Source organism: Syngnathus floridae, chromosome 19 (genome assembly GCF_059516105.1).
Source record: "Syngnathus floridae isolate MCC-2025c chromosome 19, RoL_Sflo_1.0, whole genome shotgun sequence".
NCBI classification, from domain to species: Eukaryota; Metazoa; Chordata; class Actinopteri; order Syngnathiformes; family Syngnathidae; genus Syngnathus; species Syngnathus floridae.
In genome coordinates this window covers 1,268,299-1,290,423 of record NC_142431.1, presented here as the reverse complement: position 1 = coordinate 1,290,423, position 22,125 = coordinate 1,268,299, and the positions used below count along the sequence as shown (strand labels likewise).

The 22,125-nt window shown below is 48.2% G+C and overlaps 5 protein-coding genes and 1 non-coding gene across 14 annotated transcripts; 4 read left to right on the top strand and 2 right to left on the bottom strand.

Annotated features, from left to right (window-relative positions):
• Positions 1-229: 229 nt before the first annotated feature.
• On the top strand, positions 230-7,119 carry flvcr1 (FLVCR choline and heme transporter 1). 3 transcript variants are annotated; one of them, XR_015854495.1, is made up of 11 exons: positions 247-1,841; positions 1,948-2,092; positions 2,414-2,554; positions 2,644-2,711; positions 2,781-2,884; positions 2,962-3,072; positions 3,140-3,245; positions 3,320-3,434; positions 3,502-3,569; positions 4,081-4,210; positions 5,063-5,201. XR_015854495.1 is itself a non-coding variant. In XM_088362650.1 (10 exons), the coding sequence occupies exons 1-10, from the start codon at positions 1,188-1,190 to the stop codon at positions 3,840-3,842; spliced, it is 1,608 nt and encodes a 535-aa protein (XP_088218776.1). In that variant the 5' UTR covers positions 230-1,187; the 3' UTR covers positions 3,843-4,010. The 3 variants fall into 3 exon arrangements, 2 of the variants coding, with proteins under 2 accessions (XP_088218776.1, XP_088218777.1); XM_088362650.1 differs by lacking the exons at positions 4,081-4,210; positions 5,063-5,201 and adding an exon at positions 3,747-4,010 and having other exon boundaries at positions 230-1,841; XM_088362651.1 differs by lacking the exons at positions 4,081-4,210; positions 5,063-5,201 and adding an exon at positions 6,511-7,119 and having other exon boundaries at positions 233-1,841.
• On the top strand, positions 5,088-7,119 carry LOC148381446 (uncharacterized). Of its 2 annotated transcripts, none has more exons than XM_088362661.1 (4): positions 5,088-5,233; positions 5,581-5,874; positions 5,936-6,442; positions 6,511-7,119. In XM_088362661.1, the coding sequence occupies exons 1-3, from the start codon at positions 5,152-5,154 to the stop codon at positions 6,403-6,405; spliced, it is 846 nt and encodes a 281-aa protein (XP_088218787.1). In that variant the 5' UTR covers positions 5,088-5,151; the 3' UTR covers positions 6,406-6,442; positions 6,511-7,119. The 2 variants fall into 2 exon arrangements, with proteins under 2 accessions (XP_088218787.1, XP_088218789.1); XM_088362663.1 differs by having other exon boundaries at positions 5,173-5,233; positions 5,936-6,425.
• Positions 7,120-7,456: 337 nt separating this feature from the next.
• Positions 7,457-12,123, top strand: LOC148381444 (uncharacterized). 4 transcript variants are annotated; one of them, XM_088362657.1, is made up of 8 exons: positions 8,928-9,024; positions 9,973-10,100; positions 10,448-10,738; positions 10,800-11,237; positions 11,311-11,324; positions 11,408-11,473; positions 11,621-11,710; positions 11,787-12,123. In XM_088362657.1, the coding sequence occupies exons 2-8, from the start codon at positions 10,019-10,021 to the stop codon at positions 11,844-11,846; spliced, it is 1,041 nt and encodes a 346-aa protein (XP_088218783.1). In that variant the 5' UTR covers positions 8,928-9,024; positions 9,973-10,018; the 3' UTR covers positions 11,847-12,123. The 4 variants fall into 4 exon arrangements, 3 of the variants coding, with proteins under 3 accessions (XP_088218784.1, XP_088218785.1, XP_088218783.1); XM_088362658.1 differs by lacking the exons at positions 8,928-9,024; positions 9,973-10,100; positions 10,448-10,738 and adding exons at positions 7,457-7,681; positions 7,994-8,284; XR_015854496.1 differs by lacking the exons at positions 10,448-10,738; positions 10,800-11,237; positions 11,311-11,324; ... (1 more) ...; positions 11,621-11,710; positions 11,787-12,123 and adding exons at positions 7,457-7,681; positions 7,994-8,284; positions 8,346-8,841 and having other exon boundaries at positions 9,973-9,991.
• On the bottom strand, positions 11,917-15,011 carry LOC148381443 (cytochrome P450 2K1-like). Its single transcript, XM_088362652.1, has 9 exons — positions 14,736-15,011; positions 14,057-14,219; positions 13,842-13,991; positions 13,618-13,778; positions 13,368-13,547; positions 13,163-13,301; positions 12,743-12,927; positions 12,541-12,682; positions 11,917-12,355 (listed from the first exon to the last, which is right to left on the bottom strand). Exons 1-9 carry the CDS (start codon positions 14,940-14,942, stop codon positions 12,159-12,161), a joined length of 1,524 nt encoding a protein of 507 aa, XP_088218778.1. The 5' UTR covers positions 14,943-15,011; the 3' UTR covers positions 11,917-12,158.
• vash2 (vasohibin 2) lies at positions 14,746-21,420 on the top strand. 3 transcript variants are annotated; one of them, XM_088362656.1, is made up of 9 exons: positions 14,746-14,952; positions 16,655-17,048; positions 17,680-17,768; positions 17,884-17,940; positions 18,049-18,123; positions 19,420-19,657; positions 19,719-19,862; positions 20,147-20,271; positions 20,609-21,420. In XM_088362656.1, exons 2-9 carry the CDS (start codon positions 16,743-16,745, stop codon positions 20,676-20,678), a joined length of 1,104 nt encoding a protein of 367 aa, XP_088218782.1. In that variant the 5' UTR covers positions 14,746-14,952; positions 16,655-16,742; the 3' UTR covers positions 20,679-21,420. The 3 variants fall into 3 exon arrangements, with proteins under 3 accessions (XP_088218782.1, XP_088218781.1, XP_088218780.1); XM_088362655.1 differs by lacking the exon at positions 14,746-14,952 and adding an exon at positions 15,605-15,795; XM_088362654.1 differs by lacking the exon at positions 14,746-14,952 and adding an exon at positions 16,088-16,271.
• On the bottom strand, positions 18,762-18,834 carry trnat-ugu (transfer RNA threonine (anticodon UGU)). Its single transcript has one exon. It is a non-coding gene; the product is annotated as a tRNA-Thr (tRNA).
• Positions 21,421-22,125: the final 705 nt, after the last annotated feature.

Here is a 22,125-nt window from a genome sequence, read left to right as displayed (position 1 = left end):
AATGTAAAGCCATAATCACCCATTCACACAAAACGCACACATATGAAGCAAACATAAACTATCAGTCATATGACTTGGAACAGAATAATCAGATTATAACTCAGTTTTGTTGCTAATCGTCCTTGTAAAGATTTTCTCTTGGCCGTAGTTTGCTGCAGCCTTATTGACCCACGAGTGCACACATTGTCTATATGGCGCCACAGCAGGAATGTGAAATATGGTGCTTGTTGTTGTAAAGGATCAGCGTGGCGGCAGTATGTGAAAGGGGAGAAAATGGAGGCTTTGGTGCTGAGGAAGCCTTGTGTGTCAGAGGTCAGACAGTCAGTCCGGGCTGCAGCGCAGGTGCGCCCGCAAATGTTTTCTCCGGACTCTTTCCCAGGCTCTGCGGGCGTCCGACTCCACCCGGCAGCCAGTTGACATCCTTGGAACATCTCCGCTCCGTTGCACTTGTTTGTTTTGGAAAGTTTCCGGCCCGCATTCTTTGTTCCCGGATTGGAGATGCCGCCGTTGCCATGGCGCTGAGACACCTGAGAAGCCACACGACAAAGACCAAACATTGCAAAGTTGGATGAGCCTTTGTGTAGACTTGCACTTGCTGTCATGTGCCAAATCGCAAAGCTCTTGAGGCCTCCATTGCAGGAGACTTCGCAGGGGCGACGGGCTCAAAGGATTCCCCAGCACACGAGCCAGTCAGGAGGCTTTCCTCGGGCGAGATGAAGATTAGGATTAGCCAATGTCGGGGGCAATTGTCTTCCTATAAAATAGCAGCCCCAGCTTCTGCACAGCCTGGACTGAAGCTGTGCAGGAAAGGAACACTTGCACACAGATTGGAAAATACCTTTTAATGCCACTGATGAGGTGTGTGAATTTGACACATTGTAGCCCTTCCGAATACGTATTAAGCGCAAAATGATAGAAATGACGCTTACTCCTCCTATCAAGTTGCACCTTCCGCGTGCGCCGGTGCGTGTCTCGCCGCTGCTGCTCTCATTGGCTTAGGCGGCGTGGGGCCATCCTCCTCCAATAGTAACAAAGAACCAAGGCGGACCTCCTCTGCCAGGAAATTGTCGGCTCACTCGATGTCCCATCGTGACAAGGAAGCACGCCGCTTCCTGTTGATTTAATCTAAAAAAAAAAAATCAAAAAAAAAATAAAAAAAGCAACAAGAACGAAAGAAAATAGATGCGATGGTGGCGGCAGAGCTGGCGCACGAGCACGTGGATGCCGCCGCTCCACCTGACCGCATCACCAAGCTGGAGGAGGAGGCGCTCCAAGCCAGCCTCGGGTCCCGCGGTGCCGGGGACCCGGAGGAGGTTGCGGACGAATTCGACGCGATGCTACCTGACGGAGAAAAGCAACCGATGAAGGAGAAAAATGAGGACGAGGAAACTGTTCGCGCGGAAACCAAGCTCTACTGGCAGCGGTTCGCGGTTCTGGCCGTGTTCAGTCTGTACTCACTAATCAACGCGTTCCAGTGGATCCAGTACGGGATCATAGCCAACGTGTTCACGCACTTCTACCGGGTGGGCAATGACAAGGTGGATTGGCTGTCCATCGTCTACATGCTGGTCTACGTGCCGCTCATCTTCCCGGCCACCTGGCTTCTGGACCGCCGCGGCTTGCGCCTCACCGCGCTGCTGGGCGCCGGCCTCAACTGCGCCGGCGCCTGGCTCAAGTGCGCCAGCGTGGGCCGCGATCTCTACCCGGTCACCATGGTGGCGCAGCTGGTGTGCTCCGTGGCGCAGATCTTCATCCTCGGCCTGCCCTCGCGAGTCGCCTCCGTCTGGTTCGGACCCAAGGAGGTGTCCACCGCCTGCGCCACTGCCGTGCTGGGCAACCAGGTGAGCGAGTCCAGAGGATCGGCGCGCGTGTCCTGGAAGCATGCGCCCTGATTTAAAAAAAAAAAAAAAATGTTTTTAAAAAGTTGCATGTGTTTGTTTTTCATAGTTGGGCGTGGCCATCGGATTCCTGTTGCCTCCTGTGTTGGTTCCGAACACGCCCAAGGACGTGGAGCTGACGGCACACAACATCAGCGTCATGTTCTACGGCACCGCCGCCGTCTCCACCGCCCTCTTCATCCTCACCATCATAGGTGCGCGCAACCAGTATTCATTTTTGCAAACTTTCCTTCAGAAAAAGAATAAATAACACAATAAATCAGCCAAACATTTGTGTGTACTACAAACACTGTAGTTGTACTACGAGGAGATTTTCTCATTTGAACTTACGTTAATGATACTCGCTCTTCCGGTTATCCTGGTTTTGACTTCTTTCCTACACGGCTACTGTATGCAAAATAATTTCAGTCATCCCCGCCGCATCCAGTCTCGCATTCTTCCTCGAAGGCTGCAAAAATAACTACCAACAGATAAAACGGCGCTAGCGAATAAGAGAAAGCTTTTGTGTGCGGCAGTGATGAAAGACCGTCCGCCGCTGCCGCCCAGCCAGGCCCAGGCCGTCCTGCCCGTCGGCCGCCCCGAGGACTACTCGTACCGCCGCTCCATCGTCAACCTGATGAAGAACAAAGCCTTCATCCTGCTGCTCATCAGCTACGGTCAGTGTATTTCAAACATTCCTTTTCAAGCCGTCACGAAAATATGCACAACGTTTTCAGAATGCTTTAAAATAAGGCTTCTTCTACAGGTATAACCACGGGCTGCTACTACTCGGTGTCCACCATCCTCAACCAGATGATCATGGCCTGCTATGAGGTAACTTTGGAAACTGAAAAAAAAAAAAAAAACAGCATTTTGAACATTCTGATTTTCTGCGTTGGTCAGAATGAAGAGTTGAACGCGGGAAGGATCGGGCTGACCTTGGTGGTGGCTGGCATGGTGGGCTCCATCCTCTGTGGCCTGTGGCTGGACCACACCAAGACCTTCAAGTGGGTCCTGTCCCTGCACGGATTCGCACATCTTCAAATCTTCCGAGAATGACATGGGTTGCTTTGGATGCACGCAGGTTAACCACGCTGCTGGTGAACTGCCTGACCTTGATCAGCATGCTGATCTTCACCTTCACGTTGGACCTCAACAACATCTACGTGGTCTTCTTCACAGGAGGCCTACTCGGGTTGGTCATCACGCAAATGTTCTCCAAAGTCTCATCCATATCCGCTGAACTGGCTCGTGTTTTGTAGCTTCTTCATGACGGGGTATCTTCCCGTGGGCTTCGAGTTTGGTGTGGAGATCACCTACCCGGAATCAGAGGGAACCTCGTCCGGACTCCTCAATACCTCGGCGCAGGTTTGTTTTGTTTTAAAAAAAAAACAACAACTCTGTGGACGACGATCAAAAAGGTGCTAATGTCGTGTGCGCAGATATTCGGGGTCCTTTTCACGCTGATTCAAGGAAAACTGACGACGGATTATGCCGACCCGCTACCGGGCAACATTTTCCTCTGCGCCTGGATTTTATTGGGATTAATTCTCACCGGTAACGTGTCGCCGTGCGTGCGTATTTGCGCGTCCGCGTGTCACTCATACGAATGTCTTCATTCCAGCCTTCATCAAATCGGACCTGAAACGACACAACGTCAACATCGGGGTGAGCGGCAAAGAGCGACAGGCGGTAAGTTCTCGGAAGATTTCAAATGCTTGACTGTTTGATTATCGATTGGGCCTTCGTTTTTCAAATTTCCGTCTGCCTTGAGGAATGAGAAAATTAGCGGGGCGTTCTTGCTAGAGTCCAAAAGTTTAACAGTAAAAAAAAAGAATCACCGTTGTGGCATTTGTGTGAACATTCCAGCTAGCGCGTTTCCCAGGATGCAACCTTAAGATGGCGCCGGAGACTTTGTGCTTTGTTTGTCGTCTGGCTGTGGAAGGGCTGGTCCGAGGTCGTTAGTCTTGAGCTTGATGGGCTCTCGTGGTCCTCTTCAGACAAACACCACAACAACTTCATCATTTGGTTCAAAAGAACACCTTTTTTTTTTCTTATTCTGACTCTTGAGAAGAAAAAAAATATTTCTAGCTTTAATCAGCAGTAGAAAGCTGTTACAATGACTTGGATGGTGATTTTTATTTATTTATTTTGCCTTACATTCAAAAGTCACTTTTCTAGAATGGGTGTTTGTGTTTTTCAGCTTCCTGCAGAGGAAAAGCTGAAGGTGGAACCTTCTTTCAACTTTGCCAGAGAAACGTCCTTGTAGCCAGGACATCCACCACGCAACAGGCAACCTGGGAATTCTTTTTTTGGGGGACGCCTGATGGACGGTTAGTGAGCAGTTGCGCCAGCGCTGACTTTTCCTGACTTTACTTGAATGCATCACGTCCTTCGGTTGTTTTTTTTGGATGAAGGACGGCGTCGGACAGACAAGACTTTTCATACACACAGTCAAGGTGCACAAAAGCGACGCACAACTTTTTATACTTTGCTCACTGTGTGTGTTTGCGTGAGACAAGTGTAGCGCGCCGTCTTGTGGTCACTCAGAGTACAGCATGATGACCTTTTCTGCAGCTTTTTTAATGCAGTTTCCTTTTTTACCTTTTATGATGAATTCAAACATTTATTTGTTGATGAATAGTTCATTTTTTATTAGAAATATAAACGTTCTCATGTTTTTGCACATTAATATGCAGGCTTTTTTGCAGAATTCTATGGAGCATATTCATTTTACTTTTGTGACTCCTTTATTTATTTTGCTATTAGAAGAATATTTCGGGATTAAGTGAGTAAAAAGTATACAAACGCAATTTATGGTCATTTGACACTTTGCTTATTGGGTTTATTTAGGTTACATGTTAAAAATAGCAGCACACAGCAAAAAAAAAAAAACTCCTGACATTTATTAAGCACAAGATCAATTTTATTTTGTTGCCTGTCGACTGCTTATTCCAAATGAGTCCTCGTGGTGGCGCTAGTATTAAAGTGGTGATGACGTCATGGTCAATGTCTTCATGTCTATTGCAATCTGACAAAAAGTTCAAATATGGGTTGCAAAAAAAACCTTTTTTCCTCTTTTTTGACTTCTTTTCACATGACATGATCGTGCTGCAATAAACAAAATTGAAGAACTGTCGCCACTGCTCAGCCAGCTCACTTGTGAAATAAATTTCCTATAAAAGGATGAATGCGGAAGCAACACAAATCTGTGTACGTGTGTGGAGGGATGGACCAGCCCCGGTTTTGAACAAGTCACCACAAAGGCAAAAGAATGACATGGACCCAAAGCTCAACTAGCTCCCTGAAGATGATCAATCGGGATTTATTTCTCATTTTTCTACTCCAATTTGAAGGTGAGTGACTTTTGAATTCATCTCTACAGAAATGGTGTTACGGGCGTTTGCTAACAAGAAGCTCCACTTTCACACCTTTGACGATCAGCTCACGCAACATGACGGAAACAACAATGAACCGTTTGCTATGCATGTTGTCCGAGTGGAACTGTCTACCATCCCCCCCCAAAAATAATGGGGGTTTACTGATGATGCCACCTCGTGACAGCATGTTCAAACTAAAAAGTGGTGGATCTAAAATAGAGCCCTGGGGAACGCCACAATCCATAGCGAGTGAGCTAGGGGTGTGCAAACAATGAGGCTGCTGTAACGTATCTTGTTGTTTCCCCTTGTGTGGTGTCTTGCAGTGGCTAGCTGCCAGGGCATAGAAATCTTCGCCAAGGCCGGAGACGAGGTCACCCTGCCTTGCGAGCGGAAGTCGTGCGCTGGCTTAAAATGGGCGTACAGTCGGGACCAAAGCTCACCAAGAGCTGAAGTGAAAGACGGCCGAGTGCTGAGGAGCTCGCCCAGAAGTCAACGCCTCAGCCTGAAGGACGACTGCTCGCTGCTCATTAAGCGGGTGATGGCGGAGGACGCCGGTTACTTTACATGCCAACAAGGCGGACAGTACCATTTCAACTTAGTGCTGACGGTGATGACAGGTGAGTCGCCTGATCCGATATCGTCATCACCTTGTCTCACTTGTTGCCTTCTTCCTTGCAGTGAAGCCGTCGTCTCCTCAGCAGTCTGATCTTATGAGAGACGGTCACGTGGTTCTGGAGTGTTCTCTGGCCTGCTGGCCAGCAAACAACTGTAGCTGCTGGGAAGGAGGTGTCCATTGGATGAACGAGCGAGACGAGACGCTTTCGCCGCTTCGCACTGAGTCGAATCACTGCGTCTCCTTTCTCGAGGTGCTTCCTGTCGGCCGTGAGAGCAACTACACGTGCCAATACGTGTTCAGAGACCAGGTCCAGGTCCAGTACACGGCCGTGTTCACGGAGGTGGACGCAGGAGGTCCCAGGAACACCACGGAGGTGGACGCAGGAGGTCCCAGGGACACCCGGCCGCCGGACCGCAACACGCTCCTCTTCATCATCATCAGGGCGGTCGTCATCGTCTTGATGTTGCTCATCCTCATTGTGGTCGTCATCCTCGTCCGAAGAAAGTCAAGAAGGGACGCTGTTTCCAGCTAAAACAGCTTTCGGACCAAAAAGTACAATGACTTGGATGGTATTTTTTTATTATTTTGCCTTACATTCAAAAGTCACTTTTCTAGAATGGGTGTTTGTGTTTTTCAGCTTCCTGCAGAGGAAAAGCTGAAGGTGGAACCTTCTCTCAACTTTGCCAGAGAAACGTCCTTGTAGCCAGGACATCCACCACGCAAAAGGCAACCTGGGAATTCTTTTTTTGGGGGACGCCTGATGGACGGTTAGTGAGCAGTTGCGCCAGCGCTGACTTTTCCTGACTTTACTTGAATGCATCACGTCCTTCGGTTGTTTTTTTTGGATGAAGGACGGCGTCGGACAGACAAGACTTTTCATACACACAGTCAAGGTGCACAAAAGCGACGCACAACTTTTTATACTTTGCTCACTGTGTGTGTTTGCGTGAGACAAGTGTAGCGCGCCGTCTTGTGGTCACTCAGAGTACAGCATGATGACCTTTTCTGCAGCTTTTTTAATGCAGTTTCCTTTTTTACCTTTTATGATGAATTCAAACTTATTTGTTGATGAATAGTTAATTTTTCTATTAGAAATATCAACGTTCTCATGCTTTTGCACATTAATATGCAGGCTTTTTTGCATAATTCTATGGAGCATATTCATTTTACTTTTGTGACTCCTTTATTTATTTTGCTATTAGAAGACTATTTCGGGATTAAGTGAGTAAAAAGTATACAAACGTGATTTATGGTCATGTGACACTTTGCTTATTGGGTTTATTTAGGTTACATGTTTAAAATTGAGAAAAAATAGCAGCACAGCAAAAAAACCCTGACATTTATTAAGCACAAGCTCAATTTTATTCTTTGCCTATCGACTGCTTATTCCAAATGAGTCCTCGTGGTGGCGCTAGCATTAAAGTGGAGATGACGTCATGCTCAATGTCTTCATGTCTATTGCAATCTGACAAAAAGTTCAAATATGGGTTGCAAAAAAAACTTTTTTCTTTTTTTCTTCTTTTTTCACTTCCTATTTTGGCATGACATGATCGTGCTGCGATAAACAAAATTGAAGAACTGTCGCCACTGCTCAGCCAGCTCACTTGTGAAATAAGTTTCCTATAAAAGGATGAATGCGGAAGCAACCTGACTGATGCAAATGTGTGTGCGTGTGTGGAGGGATGGACCGCCCCGGTTTTGAACAAGTCACCACAAAGGCAAAAGAATGACATGGACCAAAAGCTCAACTAGCTCCCTGAAGATGATCATTCGGGATTTATTTCTCATTTTTCTACTCCAATTTGAAGGTGAGTGACTTTTGAATTCATCTCTACAGAAATGGTGTTACGGGCGTTTGCGAACAGGAAGCTCCACTTTCACATTTTTGACGCTCAGCTCAGGCAACATGACGGAAACAACAATCACCCGTTTGCTATGCATAATGTCTGAGGGGTTTACTGATGATGTCACAGCGTGACAGCATGTTCAAACTAAAAAGTGGTGGATCTAAAATGGAGCCCTGGGGAACGCCACAATCCATAGCGAGTGAGCTAGGGGCGTGCAAACAGTGAGGCTGCTGTAACGTATCTTGTTGTTTCCCCTTGTGTGGTGTCTTGTAGTGGCTAGCGACAATGTCATAGACTTCTTCGCCAAGGCCGGAGACGAGGTCACCCTGCCTTGCAAGCGGACGTCGTGCACTGGCTTAAATTGGGCGTACAGTCGGGACCAGAGCTCATTAAGTGCTGAAGTGAAAGACGGCCAAGTGGTGAGTAGCTCGCCCAGAAGTCAACGCCTCAGCCTGAAGGACGACTGCTCGCTGCTCATTAAGCGGGTGACGGCGGAGGACGCTGGTTACTTTACATGCCAAGGCGGACAGTACGATTTCAACTCAGTGCTGACGGTGATGACGGGTGAGTCACCTGATCCGATATCGTCATCACCTTGTCTCACCTGTCGCCTTCTTCCTTGCAGTGAAGCCGTCGTCTCCTCAGGACTCTGATCCGATGAAAGATGGTCACGTGGTTCTGGAGTGTTCTCTGGCCTGCTTTCCAACAAACGACTGTAGATGCCGGCAAGGAGGTCTCCGTTGGATGAACGAGCGAGACGAGACGCTTTCGCCGCTTCGCATTGAGTCGAATCACTGCGTCTCCTTTCTCAAGGCGCTTGCTGTCGGCCGTGAGAGCAAGTACATGTGCCAATACGTGCTCAGAAACGAAGTCCAGGTCCAGGCCCAGTACACGGCCGTGTTCACAGAGGTGGACGCAAGAGGTCCCAGGAACACCACGGAGGTGGACGCAGGAGGTCCCAGGGACACCCGGCCGCCGGACCGCAACACGCTCCTCTTCATCATCATCAGGGCGGTCGTCATCGTCTTGATGTTGCTCGTCCTCATTGTGGTCGTCATCCTCGTCCGAAGAAAGTCAAGAAGGGACGCTGTTTCCAGCTAAAACAGCTTTCGGACCAAAAAGTACAATGACTTGGATGGTGTTTTTTATTTTATTTTGCCTTACATTCAAAAGTCACTTTTCTAGAATGGGTGTTTGTGTTTTTCAGCTTCCTGCAGAGGAAAAGTTCAAGGTGGGACCTTTTTTCAACTTTGCCAGAGAAACGTCCTTGTAGCCAGGACATCCACCACGCAAAAGGCAACCTGGTAATTCTTTTTTGTGGGGGACGCCTGATGGACGGTTATTGAGCGGTTGCGCCAGCGCTGTCTTTTCCTGACTTTACTTGAATGCATCACGTCCTTCGGTTGTTTTTTTTGGATGAAGGACGGCGTCGGACAGACAAGACTTTTCATACACACAGTCAAGGTGCACAAAAGCGACGCACAACTTTTTATAATTTGCTCAGTGTGTGTGTTTGCGTGAGACAAGTGTAGCGCGCCGTCTTGTGGTCACTCAGAGTACAGCATGATGACCTTTTCTGCAGCTTTTTTAATGCAGTTTCCTTTTTTACCTTTTATGATGAATTCAAACTTATTTGTTGACGAATAGTTGATTTTTCTATTAGAAATATCAACGTTCTCATGCTTTTGCACATTAATATGCAGGCTTTTTTGCATAATTCTATGGAGCATATTCATTTTACTTTTGTGACTCCTTTATTTATTTTGCTATTAGAAGACTATTTCGGGATTAAGTGAGTAAAAAGTATACAAACGTGATTTATGGTCATGTGACACTTTGCTTATTGGGTTTATTTAGGTTACATGTTTAAAATTGAGAAAAAATAGCAGCACAGCAAAAAAAACCCTGACATTTATTAAGCACAAGCTCAATTTTATTCTTTGCCTATCGACTGCTTATTCCAAATGAGTCCTCGTGGTGGCGCTAGCATTAAAGTGGAGATGACGTCATGCTCAATGTCTTCATGTCTATTGCAATCTGACAAAAAGTTCAAATATGGGTTGCAAAAAAAACTTTTTTCTTTTTTTCTTCTTTTTTCACTTCCTATTTTGGCATGACATGATCGTGCTGCGATAAACAAAATTGAAGAACTGTCGCCACTGCTCAGCCAGCTCACTTGTGAAATAAGTTTCCTATAAAAGGATGAATGCGGAAGCAACCTGACTGATGCAAATGTGTGTGCGTGTGTGGAGGGATGGACCGCCCCGGTTTTGAACAAGTCACCACAAAGGCAAAAGAATGACATGGACCAAAAGCTCAACTAGCTCCCTGAAGATGATCATTCGGGATTTATTTCTCATTTTTCTACTCCAATTTGAAGGTGAGTGACTTTTGAATTCATCTCTACAGAAATGGTGTTACGGGCGTTTGCGAACAGGAAGCTCCACTTTCACATTTTTGACGCTCAGCTCAGGCAACATGACGGAAACAACAATCACCCGTTTGCTATGCATAATGTCCGAGGGGAACTGTCTACCATCCCCCCCAAAAAATAATGGGGGTTTACTAATGATGCCACCTCGTGACAGCATGTTCAAACTAAAAAGTGGTGGATCTAAAATGGAGCCCTGGGGACCGCCACAATCCATAGCGAGTGAGCGAGGGGCGTGCAAACAGTGAGGCTGCTGTAACGTATCTTGTTGTTTCCCCTTGTGTGGTGTCTTGTAGTGGCTAGCGACAATGTCATAGACTTCTTCGCCAAGGCCGGAGACGAGGTCACCCTGCCTTGCGAGCGGACGTCGTGCGCTGGCTTAAATTGGGTGTACAGTCGGATCCAAAGCTCAACAAGTACTGAAGTGAAAGACGGCCGAGTGGTGAGGAGCTCGCCCAGAAGTCAACGCCTCAGCCTGAAGGACGACTGCTCGCTGCTCATTAAGCGGGTGACGGCGGAGGACGCTGGTTACTTTACATGCCAAGGCGGACAGTACGATTTCAACTTAGTGCTGACGGTGATGACGGGTGAGTCACCTGATCCGATATCGTCATCACCTTGTCTCACCTGTCGCCTTCTTCCTTGCAGTGAAGCTGTCGTCTCCTCAGGACTCTGATCCGATGAGAGACGGTCACGTGGTTCTGGAGTGTTCTCTGGCCTGCTGGCCAGCAAACGACTGTAGATGCCAGCAAGGAGGTCTCCGTTGGATGAACGAGCGAGACGAGACGCTTTCGTCGCTTCGCACTGAGTCGAATCACTGCGTCTCCTTTCTCAAGGCGCTTGCTATCGGCCGTGAGAGCAAGTACACGTGCCAATACGTGCTCAGAAACGAAGTCCAGGTCCAGGCCCAGTACACGGCCATGTTCCCGGAGGTGGGCGCAGAAGGTCCCAGGGACACCCGGCCGCCGCCGGACCGCAACACGCTCTTCATCATCATCGGGGCGGCCGTCGCCGGCTTGATGTTGCTCGTCCTCCTTGTGGTCGTCCTCCTCGTCAGAAGAAAGTCAAGAAGGGACGCGGACCACGGTACCAACGTCGCGTGTCATGCTTTCTGATGACTCATCGTTGCTAATGTTCCCCTTTATTTTTTTCGCTACAGATTTGCCCAAACTTGTAAGTTTTTAATTTTTTCAACTCCTTTTGACTTACTGAAAAACACCCAGCCAGCTGCAACGGGACATTTTGTGGTTGCCCAGCAGGAAGACAACGCCATGTACGCCAGCGTCAGTTACAACCACAAGATGGAGGACACCAAGCACAAAGTGAGACTTTTTTTTTATAATTATTTTGACCACAACATCACTGCTTTGGTTTGTCGTCGTCACCTGACACTTCCTCACCCGTAAAGTTAAATCCGCAGTTGGGTTGCATTCTTAAAAAAAGCACTGAGTTAGTTTTCATTTTAAAAGGATGGGTCGCCAGAAGAGAACAGCGTGACCTACGCTACTGTTAGCGTCAAAAAGAAGAAGACCAAGGAGGACGACGGCGCCAAAACACAGGCCAGTGCTCCCGAACGTAATCATTCCCTCATACTTTGATGTTTTTGCATCCCTAAATATTTTTGCGGCGGTGCAGGTCTGTGAAAAGGCAGATGACCTGGTGACCTATGCGTCCGTCAAGATCTCGACTCAATAAGAAAAGAAAAACAAGTTGTCATGGCAACAAAGCGAAGGTCCCCCGTAACCACAAACACATACACAACAACTCATTTTATCATTTATTCTGAGAGTGTGTGTTCGTTATTCTTTAGATAAATGTGAGCAACTGAATCCCCGGCACTCAGATCATGTTTAATGTTTAACGCAAATAACACAAGTGACCTTTGAACCCGCATGTGATTGGATTTATGGACTTTTGATTCCAGGACAAATGAAGTTGTAAAAGTAAAGAATTAAATTCGAGTCATAATGAAGATGGATCATTTACATGAGTGGAAATTCTGTTCAATTAGGTCGTTGAAATAATGGCGACGGCGCGAAGCTTGTGGGGGGCGGGGCTGAGCGTGCCGCCCACCTGGGGGGTCAGGTCCAGCTGGTCCTCCGAGACTCCCGCAGCAGGCCGGAAGCAAAAATGCTGCAGCAGCGTGACGAAAAAGAGGAAGAGCTCCATGCGAGCCAGGCTCTCGCCCAGGCAAACTCTGCGACCTACACGGCAACCAGTAGAGGGCACTGTTGTCACTTTATTTGCACGTAAATGCCAAAAAAATCAAATTGCTAACAAATCGTGAAGTTGCTAAGCAGGCTAATAAAAAAACAGTCCAACCAGCGAATGAACCCACAGCCATGCTAGCCCTCAATTTCTGCCTAGCAACAAGCACAAGTCTTCCCACCTGCCGAGAAAGGCATGAAGGCGTCGGGCTTGACGAACTTTCCGTCCTTGTCCAGAAAATGTTGAGGATGGAAGGAAGTGGGCTTCTCCCACTCGCTCTCGTCGTGGAGGACCGACGTCAGCAGGGGGTACACGATCGTGCCCTGGAGGTGTCGGTGGGGGGGGCATTGTTTTTTTGACCATTGTCATTGTTGGTGACTGACCTTCTTGATGAAGTAACCCCGGAAGGTGACGTCCCGGCTGGTCCGGTGCGGGAGCGACATGGGAATGATGTCGCCCACCCTCTGCGTCTCATGGATGACGGCGTTGGTGAAGGGCAAGTTCTTGCGGTCCTCCAGTTGCACCTGACGACCCCCGATCACCTGCCTCAGCTCATCCTGGACCTTCTCTACCAGGTCAAAAAAAAAAAAGGATGAGCTCTTATTTTGAAATGACCACAAAGGAAAAGGAAATGACAAAGCAGGAAGTAAAATGAACGAAACAAGCTGCTGTGGTTCAAGAAAAGCCAAAAATCTAAATCACGGACCTCCTTGGTGGGGACTGCAAGGAACCACAAGTGGGACTCACCTAGCCTCGTGCTAATTACACTAACGTGAATTATATCTTTGCAATGGCATGACTACCTTGTATGTGGGGATACTTGGCCATGAGGAGGAGCGCCCATCTGAGCGTGGTGGAGGTGGTTTCCGTGCCAGCAGTAAACAGGTTGGAAACAGTCATCAGGAGGTTGGTATTGTGGAAGTGACCCACGTCCCCAGAGTCCTGTGCAAGAACAACATCAAAGATCAAATGTGTCTCCAAGCTGAAGCAGCGTTGTCACGTCGAAACCTCCTGCTGCTGTCGGATGAGGAAGGCGTCCACCAAGCCTCGGCTGCTCTGCGGGTTGAGAGTCTCCTTCAGACCCTGGATCAGTTCCGTGGCCTGCTTGCGGTTGGCCATCGCCAGACTGCGGAGCTCCCTGCTTCCTGAGTAGAACCAATAACCGAGCCACGGGAACATGTTGTACAGCTGAGGAAGAGCAACGTAACCATTGAACGGATCGGCTCCGATTGGATGAAGTTTGGAAGTTTCCGTCTACCTGCATGGACGGACCGCCGAAGAGCTGGATGCTTCTGCTGGTGCGCTCCACCCTGGCTGTGAAGGCGGGGTCGTCGTAGCGGAACCTGCTGCCAAACACCAGCGAGCAGATGATGTTGGACACGGCGTAGCTGAGCGGCTGCTGCGTGTCGAACGCTTCACCTGACACCGGAAGCGACATCATCAATTTGGACACTGGAACGTATGCGGAGCTGATCAAGTCACCTCTGAAATTCTTGAAGACGTCCAAGAGGTGCTGACATTCCTCCAGGATCTTGTCCTCGCACGCCTTCTTTCCCATCCCAAAGTCTCTGAGGTTGCTCAAAGTGAAGCGACGCATCTCCTTCCACGAGTCTCCGTTGTTCCACAGGACGCCTGCGGAGAGCGACGCCATGACGTTCACTTCCTGTACACGTGACCATTGCAACGTGCGCGTTTACCATGCGACAGTTTGACCTCCTTAGCCGTTTGTATTGGTTCTCGTTCTCCGAACTCTTCGGCGTACTCGACCAGGGCCTCCTTGACTGTCTTGTATCCGGCCAGAACCACCACCGCATTGGGGCCCATGCGGAAGGTGAACACTGGACCGTACTTCTTCGACATCTTGGACCAAGGAGGTAGGTTTCAAATTTAAAGTGCACAAACAACAAAAATGAAACAACGGATTGACTGAAGATAAATGTTGATTTTTAAAGGTACAAATAATCAGATGATGCATACGATCAAAATGATTTGTCAACCATAACAGCTCTGTGTACTTTCTGGGGGTTGGAGATTGCTGTTAACTTTTAACTGTTGGTGTTGGACAGACACCAGAAAAGTGCAACCAGAGCAAGAGTGCGAGTCCAAAAGTGCACAATTACAATAATCGTCAACGAATAAAGTCTTTTCCGGATTAACTTTCGTTTCAAAATAAAAGCTATGCTCGAAATTCTTTACTCATTTGCGACTTTATATCCTTTTCAATTTTGCAGAAGTAGTGATTGCCGAGAATGTGAAAATGGTTCCGAACGAAAAATTCAACTTTTGGATTTGCAAAAGTCGTAACGGTAACGCGCGCAGGTATATGCGTTCGCGCGCAGGTATATGCGTTCACGCGCACGTCGGGTCGTCGCTCACCTCCAGTAGGGTCCGATGCGGTTTGTGCAGGTCGAGCTGGAGTAAGTTCCCGAGCAGCGGCAGCGGCCTGGGACCCGGAGGCTCCTCCCGCCGGGGCTCCGAAGACCTGGAGGCCGACGACCAGGCCGCATAGGCGACGAGCAGCACCAGCGCGGAGCCCAACACGGAGCTGGAGCTCAGCGGCAAGAAAATGCCCAAAACGTCCATGGTTGAGAAGGTGAGTGACGTTCCTGCCCCCCCACTCGGTGTTTGTTTACTTGACGGCTCGCAAAGTCCAACCCACAGCGAGGCGGGACCGCCCCCGAAATAAAGTTATGTGCTGTTCATTTTTTTTGGGGGGGAAACGCTATTATGGCAGTGCTAGATGAAAACTGGTCACTAAGAAACGTCAGAAAATGAGCAAATAATAATCAATGTTTTTCAAAGAACGAAGCACCTGAGATTTTTTTTCAGCAGGTACTTATGTAAAAAGTTCGTGAACCGCTTCTAAATGTAATTTCAAAGTAAGAATACTTTAGCCACTGCCTGTGCGTTTTTAATACACTTTACATCCAGTAGGCGGTGCTGCAACGCAACGGGTGGAGCGTCACCGTCAAAGATCAGTCGTCACTGCAACAAAAATGCTTTTTCATGCACGTATCAGTTCCCTTATTCTGTTTGCGTTAGTTTTATTTATTAAAAACGTATTTCATAAATATCTTTTTGTGTGTTTAGATGTGAATGCTCTGACAAAGTGCAACAGTATCCTTTTTATTGCAGATAGAACACTTGTTACGCCTTACGCCTCCGAACTGACCAATCGGAGAGCAATATCTGACAGCGATGCCCCTTTTCGTCCCGCCCCTCATTGTTGGCTCGACCAATGGGAGGCCATCCATGTACACTGATCCGAGCTACTCGCCACCAGTGAGGAGAGAGCCGCATCGTTTGCTCTCTCTTCCAAGGCGGTCTAACCGTGTGAGAAACTGGCAAAGAATCAACATGATACTGCGATTGCAAACAAGATAGTCGATAGGGAGGCGCCAGGGAAACCACCGAGGGTCAGGAAGGCGTACAAAAGGTAATTTCCCCGTATGAGAGGCAATCGGAACCGCAGTGAAGTGAAGACGAGTGAGCGAGTCAAAACTAAGAAGGATGTCCGGTTGGGATTTTCAAAGTCAAACCAGTTTCCTGATATATTTTCTTTTCTTGAGTAAGTTGGCGTTTTGTCGTGACCTAGTGTTTGATTGTAGTGTATCTTTTAATTTTTTCGTCAGCAGCTTGTTCCACGTCGGCAATCCAAGCCTGTATTTGTCATCTCCCGTCACTTAATTCTGAAGTCTCATACGGTGTTTCCGGTTTTAGCTGGATATAAACGTGACTTGACAGTTGAGAGGAAAGGGATGAAGTTGCAGAGGCTCGCAGCACCAAAACAACACCAAACTAAGCAAGAGTGCACCTAAATCGTTATTTTCGTTTTGCGTTTTTTTCTTTTACTGCAGTTTACATTCGCTACGTCTTTTAAGCGTCGGCTGCGTGACGCCGGCGCACGATGCGGTGAGTTTGAATTGACAGTTTCAACGAATGTTCTCAACAACAATAACAACAACTAAAGTAAATCTTTTTAAATTCGACTTCATGCTAGCCGTCTATCAAATGACTTAAAAAGGACGAGGGATGCAACTTTGTATCAGAGTTGAGTGACCAGACGTCGCTTTCTGGGGGGACTTTTGACGTCATCGTCACAGTTGTTGTGTTGGACCACTTGTCGTCCCCTTTCTCTATTTTTAGACAGTTTGGGTATTTTCCCAGTCACTTTCCGAAAGATTAGACTACTTTGCTGTGTTTAGACTCCCACTAAAGTTTTTATGTTGTATTGAAGTGTGTACTGAGAGACGTGAACATGAGTTTGTTGTGTTGTCAATGTTTACTTTTGTCAGGTTTCTCAGCATGCTCTCACCCATGCAAGACAGGGGGATGCTCCCGTAGGGGGACACGTCCGTCATCCTCCTCTTCCTCGTCCTCCCCATGACCGGCCCCGACCCCCCGAGCGTGGGGGCCGCCCGCCCGGCCAAGCTAAACCGGCACGGCCGCTCGAAGAGCTCGAGTGCCCACTGTCTTCTGCGCCGGGCCGCCGGCGAGGAATCGAGCGAAGGCAGCAGCCCCAACCGCGAGGAAGAGGAGAAGGACGGAGGGCTGCTCTTCTACGTCAACCGCGCCGGCTTCCCCATCGAGGAGCCCACCTGGGAGAGGATGTGGGCCCACGTGGCCGCCGTGCACCCCGAGGGCAAGGGGATGGTGGACACCATACGCAACGCCGCCTACCTGCCCAAGGTGAGATGCTCCGTCAACAAAGGGAACAACCACAAGGGAAACAAAAATCCGCCGTCCAATCCACACCCTTTTGAATATTGTCTTATTTTGAAGTTTTGATCATTTTCATGTGTCCAAGACAAGAAGAACCATCACATTGTTTTCCTGCTCAACACATGATCCATATCAAACAAGTGGCCTTGAGCTGCAGCTCTGGAACCTTTGCAGCGGTGACAATGTTTAGTTGTCGTGTCCCTCAGCGGCGTGCGTGCGTTCTTTCTTTCTCTGGCTGCCTGCCTGCGTGGCCTGAATCACACAAAGAAAATAATCCCTCCAATACAATCTGGCCAGCGGATAATCTCCGGGCGCCAACTGGATTTCAAATGGGCGTGGCGCACATCAGCCGCCTGATTAGGGACACCCGTGCGTGCGTGCGGCTGTTTCGGCTCATCACGCTTCCTGCCTGCCGTGCGCGCTCAGCGGGATGAAGACGAGAGGAAGAGGGCGGACAGAACAGGAAGGGAGACAATTTTGTGCAGCTGGCCCGGCAGGAAGCGTGACTCGCTGTCCACCCTCGCACCCTCGTTTACTCCGCACGGGCAAAAACGACAAGGAAGCAAAATGCATGTTCTGTCTTTTTTTTCCTCGGCAGCATCACGTCCCCTCGTTGCCCACTTTCAAGCCGGCAATGTCGGTGCCAGACTGGCTGGTGGTGGTCCAGAATTTCATGAAGGCTCTGCAGTATCCTTTTTTTCGGAGGGTGAGGCAGATGGTACAATATGGCAGCTCCCGACGCTTTGCACACAGCAGCAGCAGGAAATCGAGCGACGCTCGCTTCTTTAACTGCTCGCGCCAGATACAACCACACGGGCACGCAGTTCTTTGAGATCAAGAAGAAGCGGCCTCTCTGTGGGTTAGTCGCTTTTTCCATCATTGGTACATTTCATCCCGAATGGAGTCCAAAGTTGTGCTTTTGACGCAGCGAGAAAAGTTTGATATTTTGACTGGAGCGTGTTGGCAGGTTAATGGAGACAGCGCGGGAGATGGTGCGAGAGTCTCTGCCAATCAAATGTCTGGAAGCCGTCATCCTGGGAATGTATCCTTTTTTCTTTTTTCCACGCTAACACCTGCTGCGCATTCGCCTCAACCTAATGACCCCCAGCTGAACCCCGAGTCGCCGTCTCTCAAACTGTCACACACTAAAATAGGCTAGGCGGTCACATCCATGTGAAATGGAGCCGAGAAGTTATTTCACTTGAACACACTGCGTTGCCGCCATCCTCTGCCGTTCTTGCCCAACCTTGTTGCCAGGCAACAAGAGCTCACTTCAAAGTTCACCCCCCCCCCACTTTAACCGGAACACACATGCACGGATTGCTTTATTGTTTCCAATTTCCAAAGGTTGAGTTGTAATCAGCTGCAATTAGCACAAATGAGAACAATCCAAATGCTGCTTTGACAACACTGAGTGCTCTGATTTTTTTTCGGGGGTGGGGGGGTTTGCATTGTGTGCATATTTGGTACATAGAAGAACGCACCCAAACTACTTTTACCTTTTATTTATCCAGGTTAATGACTTTGTCTCTATTGTGCTGGAATGGGACGTAATGTCTCTTCCTGGCCTCTTTTCTATAAATCCCTTATAATCAAAGTACCCCCCAAAAAACAAGCGATATACCCTAAAATGTTTGATTTGTAATTTTTAAAACTTAAATGAAACGTAAAAAAAAAATTAGGCCCCAGCGAGAATTGAACTCGCGACCCCTGGTTTACAAGACCAGTGCTCTAACCACTGAGCTATGAGGCCAGTTGTGTCCGCGGATGCTTTTGTGCCTTTTTGAGGAACAGCGAGACGAGAGTGGCACGCCCCTCTTTTCGTCCCCTCAACATCGTGACTTTTTTTTACATGTGAGAAACATTAAAGAGCGTTCTATTTCTGCCATGTGACTATCCTGTGACGAGTCTGCGAGCCTCCCCGAAGGGGGCGGGGGAGGTTTTCACAAAGGAGCCATTCAGTTGCCACGACACGGTTTGCAATTAGCATTGCAAGCGTTTGCCTATTACCTTAAGAGGCTCCTTACTACCGTAAAAGCAAGAAGCGCTGCAGCAGAACAGATTATTTCGGGCTGCGAATGCTTTGCATTTGCACTACCTATGTCGGTAGATGACGTCACTTAAACGCGACGGACGGAGTGATCCCGCGATAATCGCAAAACACGCGAGAATTGAGTTTAACAGGCATGTATAGAGAATTTGAAAATGTCCACCAAAAAAAAGTAGAATAGAACATAAACATAAAAGCTAGAGCCGAAAAATTTGTAAAGTTTGAAGAGTTTTCCTACTGCTCTTGTTGCCTAAAAAAAATGTGATTTCCCTTACATGGGACGCACAGCTACCTGACCAACGGCCTGACATCACTGGAGCGCTTCCCCATCAGCTTCAAGACGCACTTCTCGGGCCACTGCTTCCACCACGTGGTTCTGGGCGTCTACTGCAACGGACGCTACGGCTCGCTGGGCATGAGCCGGCGCTCGGACCTCATGGACAAGCCGCTCAGCCACCGCACGCTCGGCGAGCTGGTGGCCGACTTTGAGAGCTCCTACAAGCGATACCAGCACAGCCTCATCAAGGTACCGTCGGCACGCGGCCCCGACGCGTTTGCAAATTCTGACCGACACGTTGACGATTCAGGTGAAGATCGGCCTCTACGTGCCTCACGACCCTCACGTGTGCCAGGCCATTGAGTGGAAGTACCTGGTACTCAACGCCGCCAAGATGGCCGCGCCGGAGATGAAGCGCGAGCTGGAGAAACACGGGCGGAACATGAGGATGAAGGTCCGCACACACAAACCAAAACACGCGTGTGTGTACACTGAGAAATGACTGACCTACATAACTGCTGACTATTTCACCGACTGTTATTTGACACTGCTGTCTCACACACACACACACGCTTAGCAAGCATTTGGATGGCAGTGTCAGCTGTGTGAAGCTTTGCTGTGATCTCCGCTAAATCCCCAAGGATGACATTTTTTGGGGGGGATGAATATTCCTCAGGGTTTAAGTGTGCACGTCGTGTTGCAACATTTCTGATCAATCTTCCACCGTGTGAATTTCAGATCTTGAAGTCGTCGAGCGCTCAGTCCCCCATCAAGGAGCGAAGCCGCGGCAAGTCTCTGTCGCCGCGCCGCCACCGGCAAGGCGGCAGCCCGCAGCGACGACTGCCGCGACGCAGAGATAAGTCGTAAGTGGGCCGCAAAAACGAGACGGGTGCCCGTTGCGTGCGTGAATGTCAGCTGTGCGGCAGAGACGAAACATGAGCTGACAGCTGCGAGTTAGCTGCAACGTGGCACCGCCGCAACCTTCACCTCGCATCACTTAGTGTGTGTGTGTGTGTGTGTGTGTGTGTGTGTGTCTCCAAGGTCACGTGACAGCAGCAGTAATTCGAGAACTCAAAAGTATAGAAACAGCGGACTAGTTCATCCTTACAGCGATGTGATAGGAAGAAAATGACAATGTGATGTCACCACGGAAACGTGTGATGGCACGATGTTAAAAGTTTTGCGTTGTGTCTCGTCCAGGCCGGCGTGCGTGGAGATGAAATCTTCCGAACTGAGCACACTGAGTGACGGTTACCAGATCCGAATCTGACTTCCGGATCCTTCGGCGACAATCGCAACCGTAGTCAATCGTCCTTGACTCCGCCCACTCCAAGACAACTCCACGCAATCACCTGGCAACCAGTGCAAATTTCACACAAAGTGCAAAGGAAAGAAAAAAAAAGCTCTATTTTTAAATTGAACTTCTGAAATCAATCCAGTTGTCTTCGTTCTTGTCATTTGGAGGATGTAGCATCGCCCGCACTGAGTCGAACCTCGCGAAGCTCAAAGCAGATTTAAGGGAGGAAACAGATGCAAATGGAAAACATGCCGGATGAAGCAATTTTATGACCCAGCGCCGGATTTGAAAAATGTGGATGTTCTCTCGAAGCTTTCCGCGGCGATCTATGCACACACGTCCGTTTTACGGGATGAGCACAAATGCGGTGACGCGCCTTTGATTTTACATTTGTAATGTCAACTTTTTTATCTTTTATCTTGAATGTTTTGTTTTGGATTGTAATTGACATTTGAGTGTAAAGCAACAAAGGAAGTTTTGTATTTAAAGTCCGTGCATTCAGCTAAAGATGTTTCAATGTCTTTCACGTTGAACCCCAAAAATCCATGTGGATGATGTGACCCCCCCCCCTCCGAGCACGTTTGCTTTTGTAACCACAGCAACCACTACCCCATTCCCATACCCTCTGTTGGAAGTTGAACTGTTGTGATGTCATCTGACTGTTACCATGACAACGCATGTTTTCTGTGATCAATAAAATAGTTTTGTTATTCTTTGGGAGTCTACACTTACTTAATTTTCTTTGTAGGAAAAAAAAAAAAACAACAGAACGCGGCCCCGATGACTACAGCTTGACACCTGTGACCTTTGACCATGATATTTCCCTAAAAAAGTGACCTGTTTTTAGGTACACTTGAAAATGGCGGTGTACCTAATGGAGCGTCTGTGTGATTCCCTCGTTAAGTGCACCTGCGTGAAAAGTTTTAGCTCCTGGAGAACGTGAAAGGAGCTAAAACTTTTCACGCAGGTGCGCTTAACGAGGGTCACTTGGAAAACATGTTGGAACGCGGCCCCGAGGACTAGAGCTTGATACCGGTGATTTCAGCTGTGTTTTTGTTTTTCATAGTTGTCTTTGTTTAAGACATTTATATTTATTTTAACAGTTCTTACATGTTGAAGGCTCTTACTGTCATTTTTGGTGATGTTACATGCCATGTTTTTATTTGTCATTGTTTTATTTGCCAATGTAGTTATAAGTAACAATAGGCATTGATACATAAATGCAATGGATCGGGAAAAAAAAGAGAACAAAAATAAAACACTTCACAGATACATACCGACGTGGCTCTTTTATAATATTGCATTTTAGGCAATGGTGTTACCCCCTCGACCATTGTTACATCGTGCATAGTTTGTATTATCACAAACCATGAAAGGTTAACAGGTAGGGTTAGTGTTTACCAGCTCAGTGGCCTTGTGT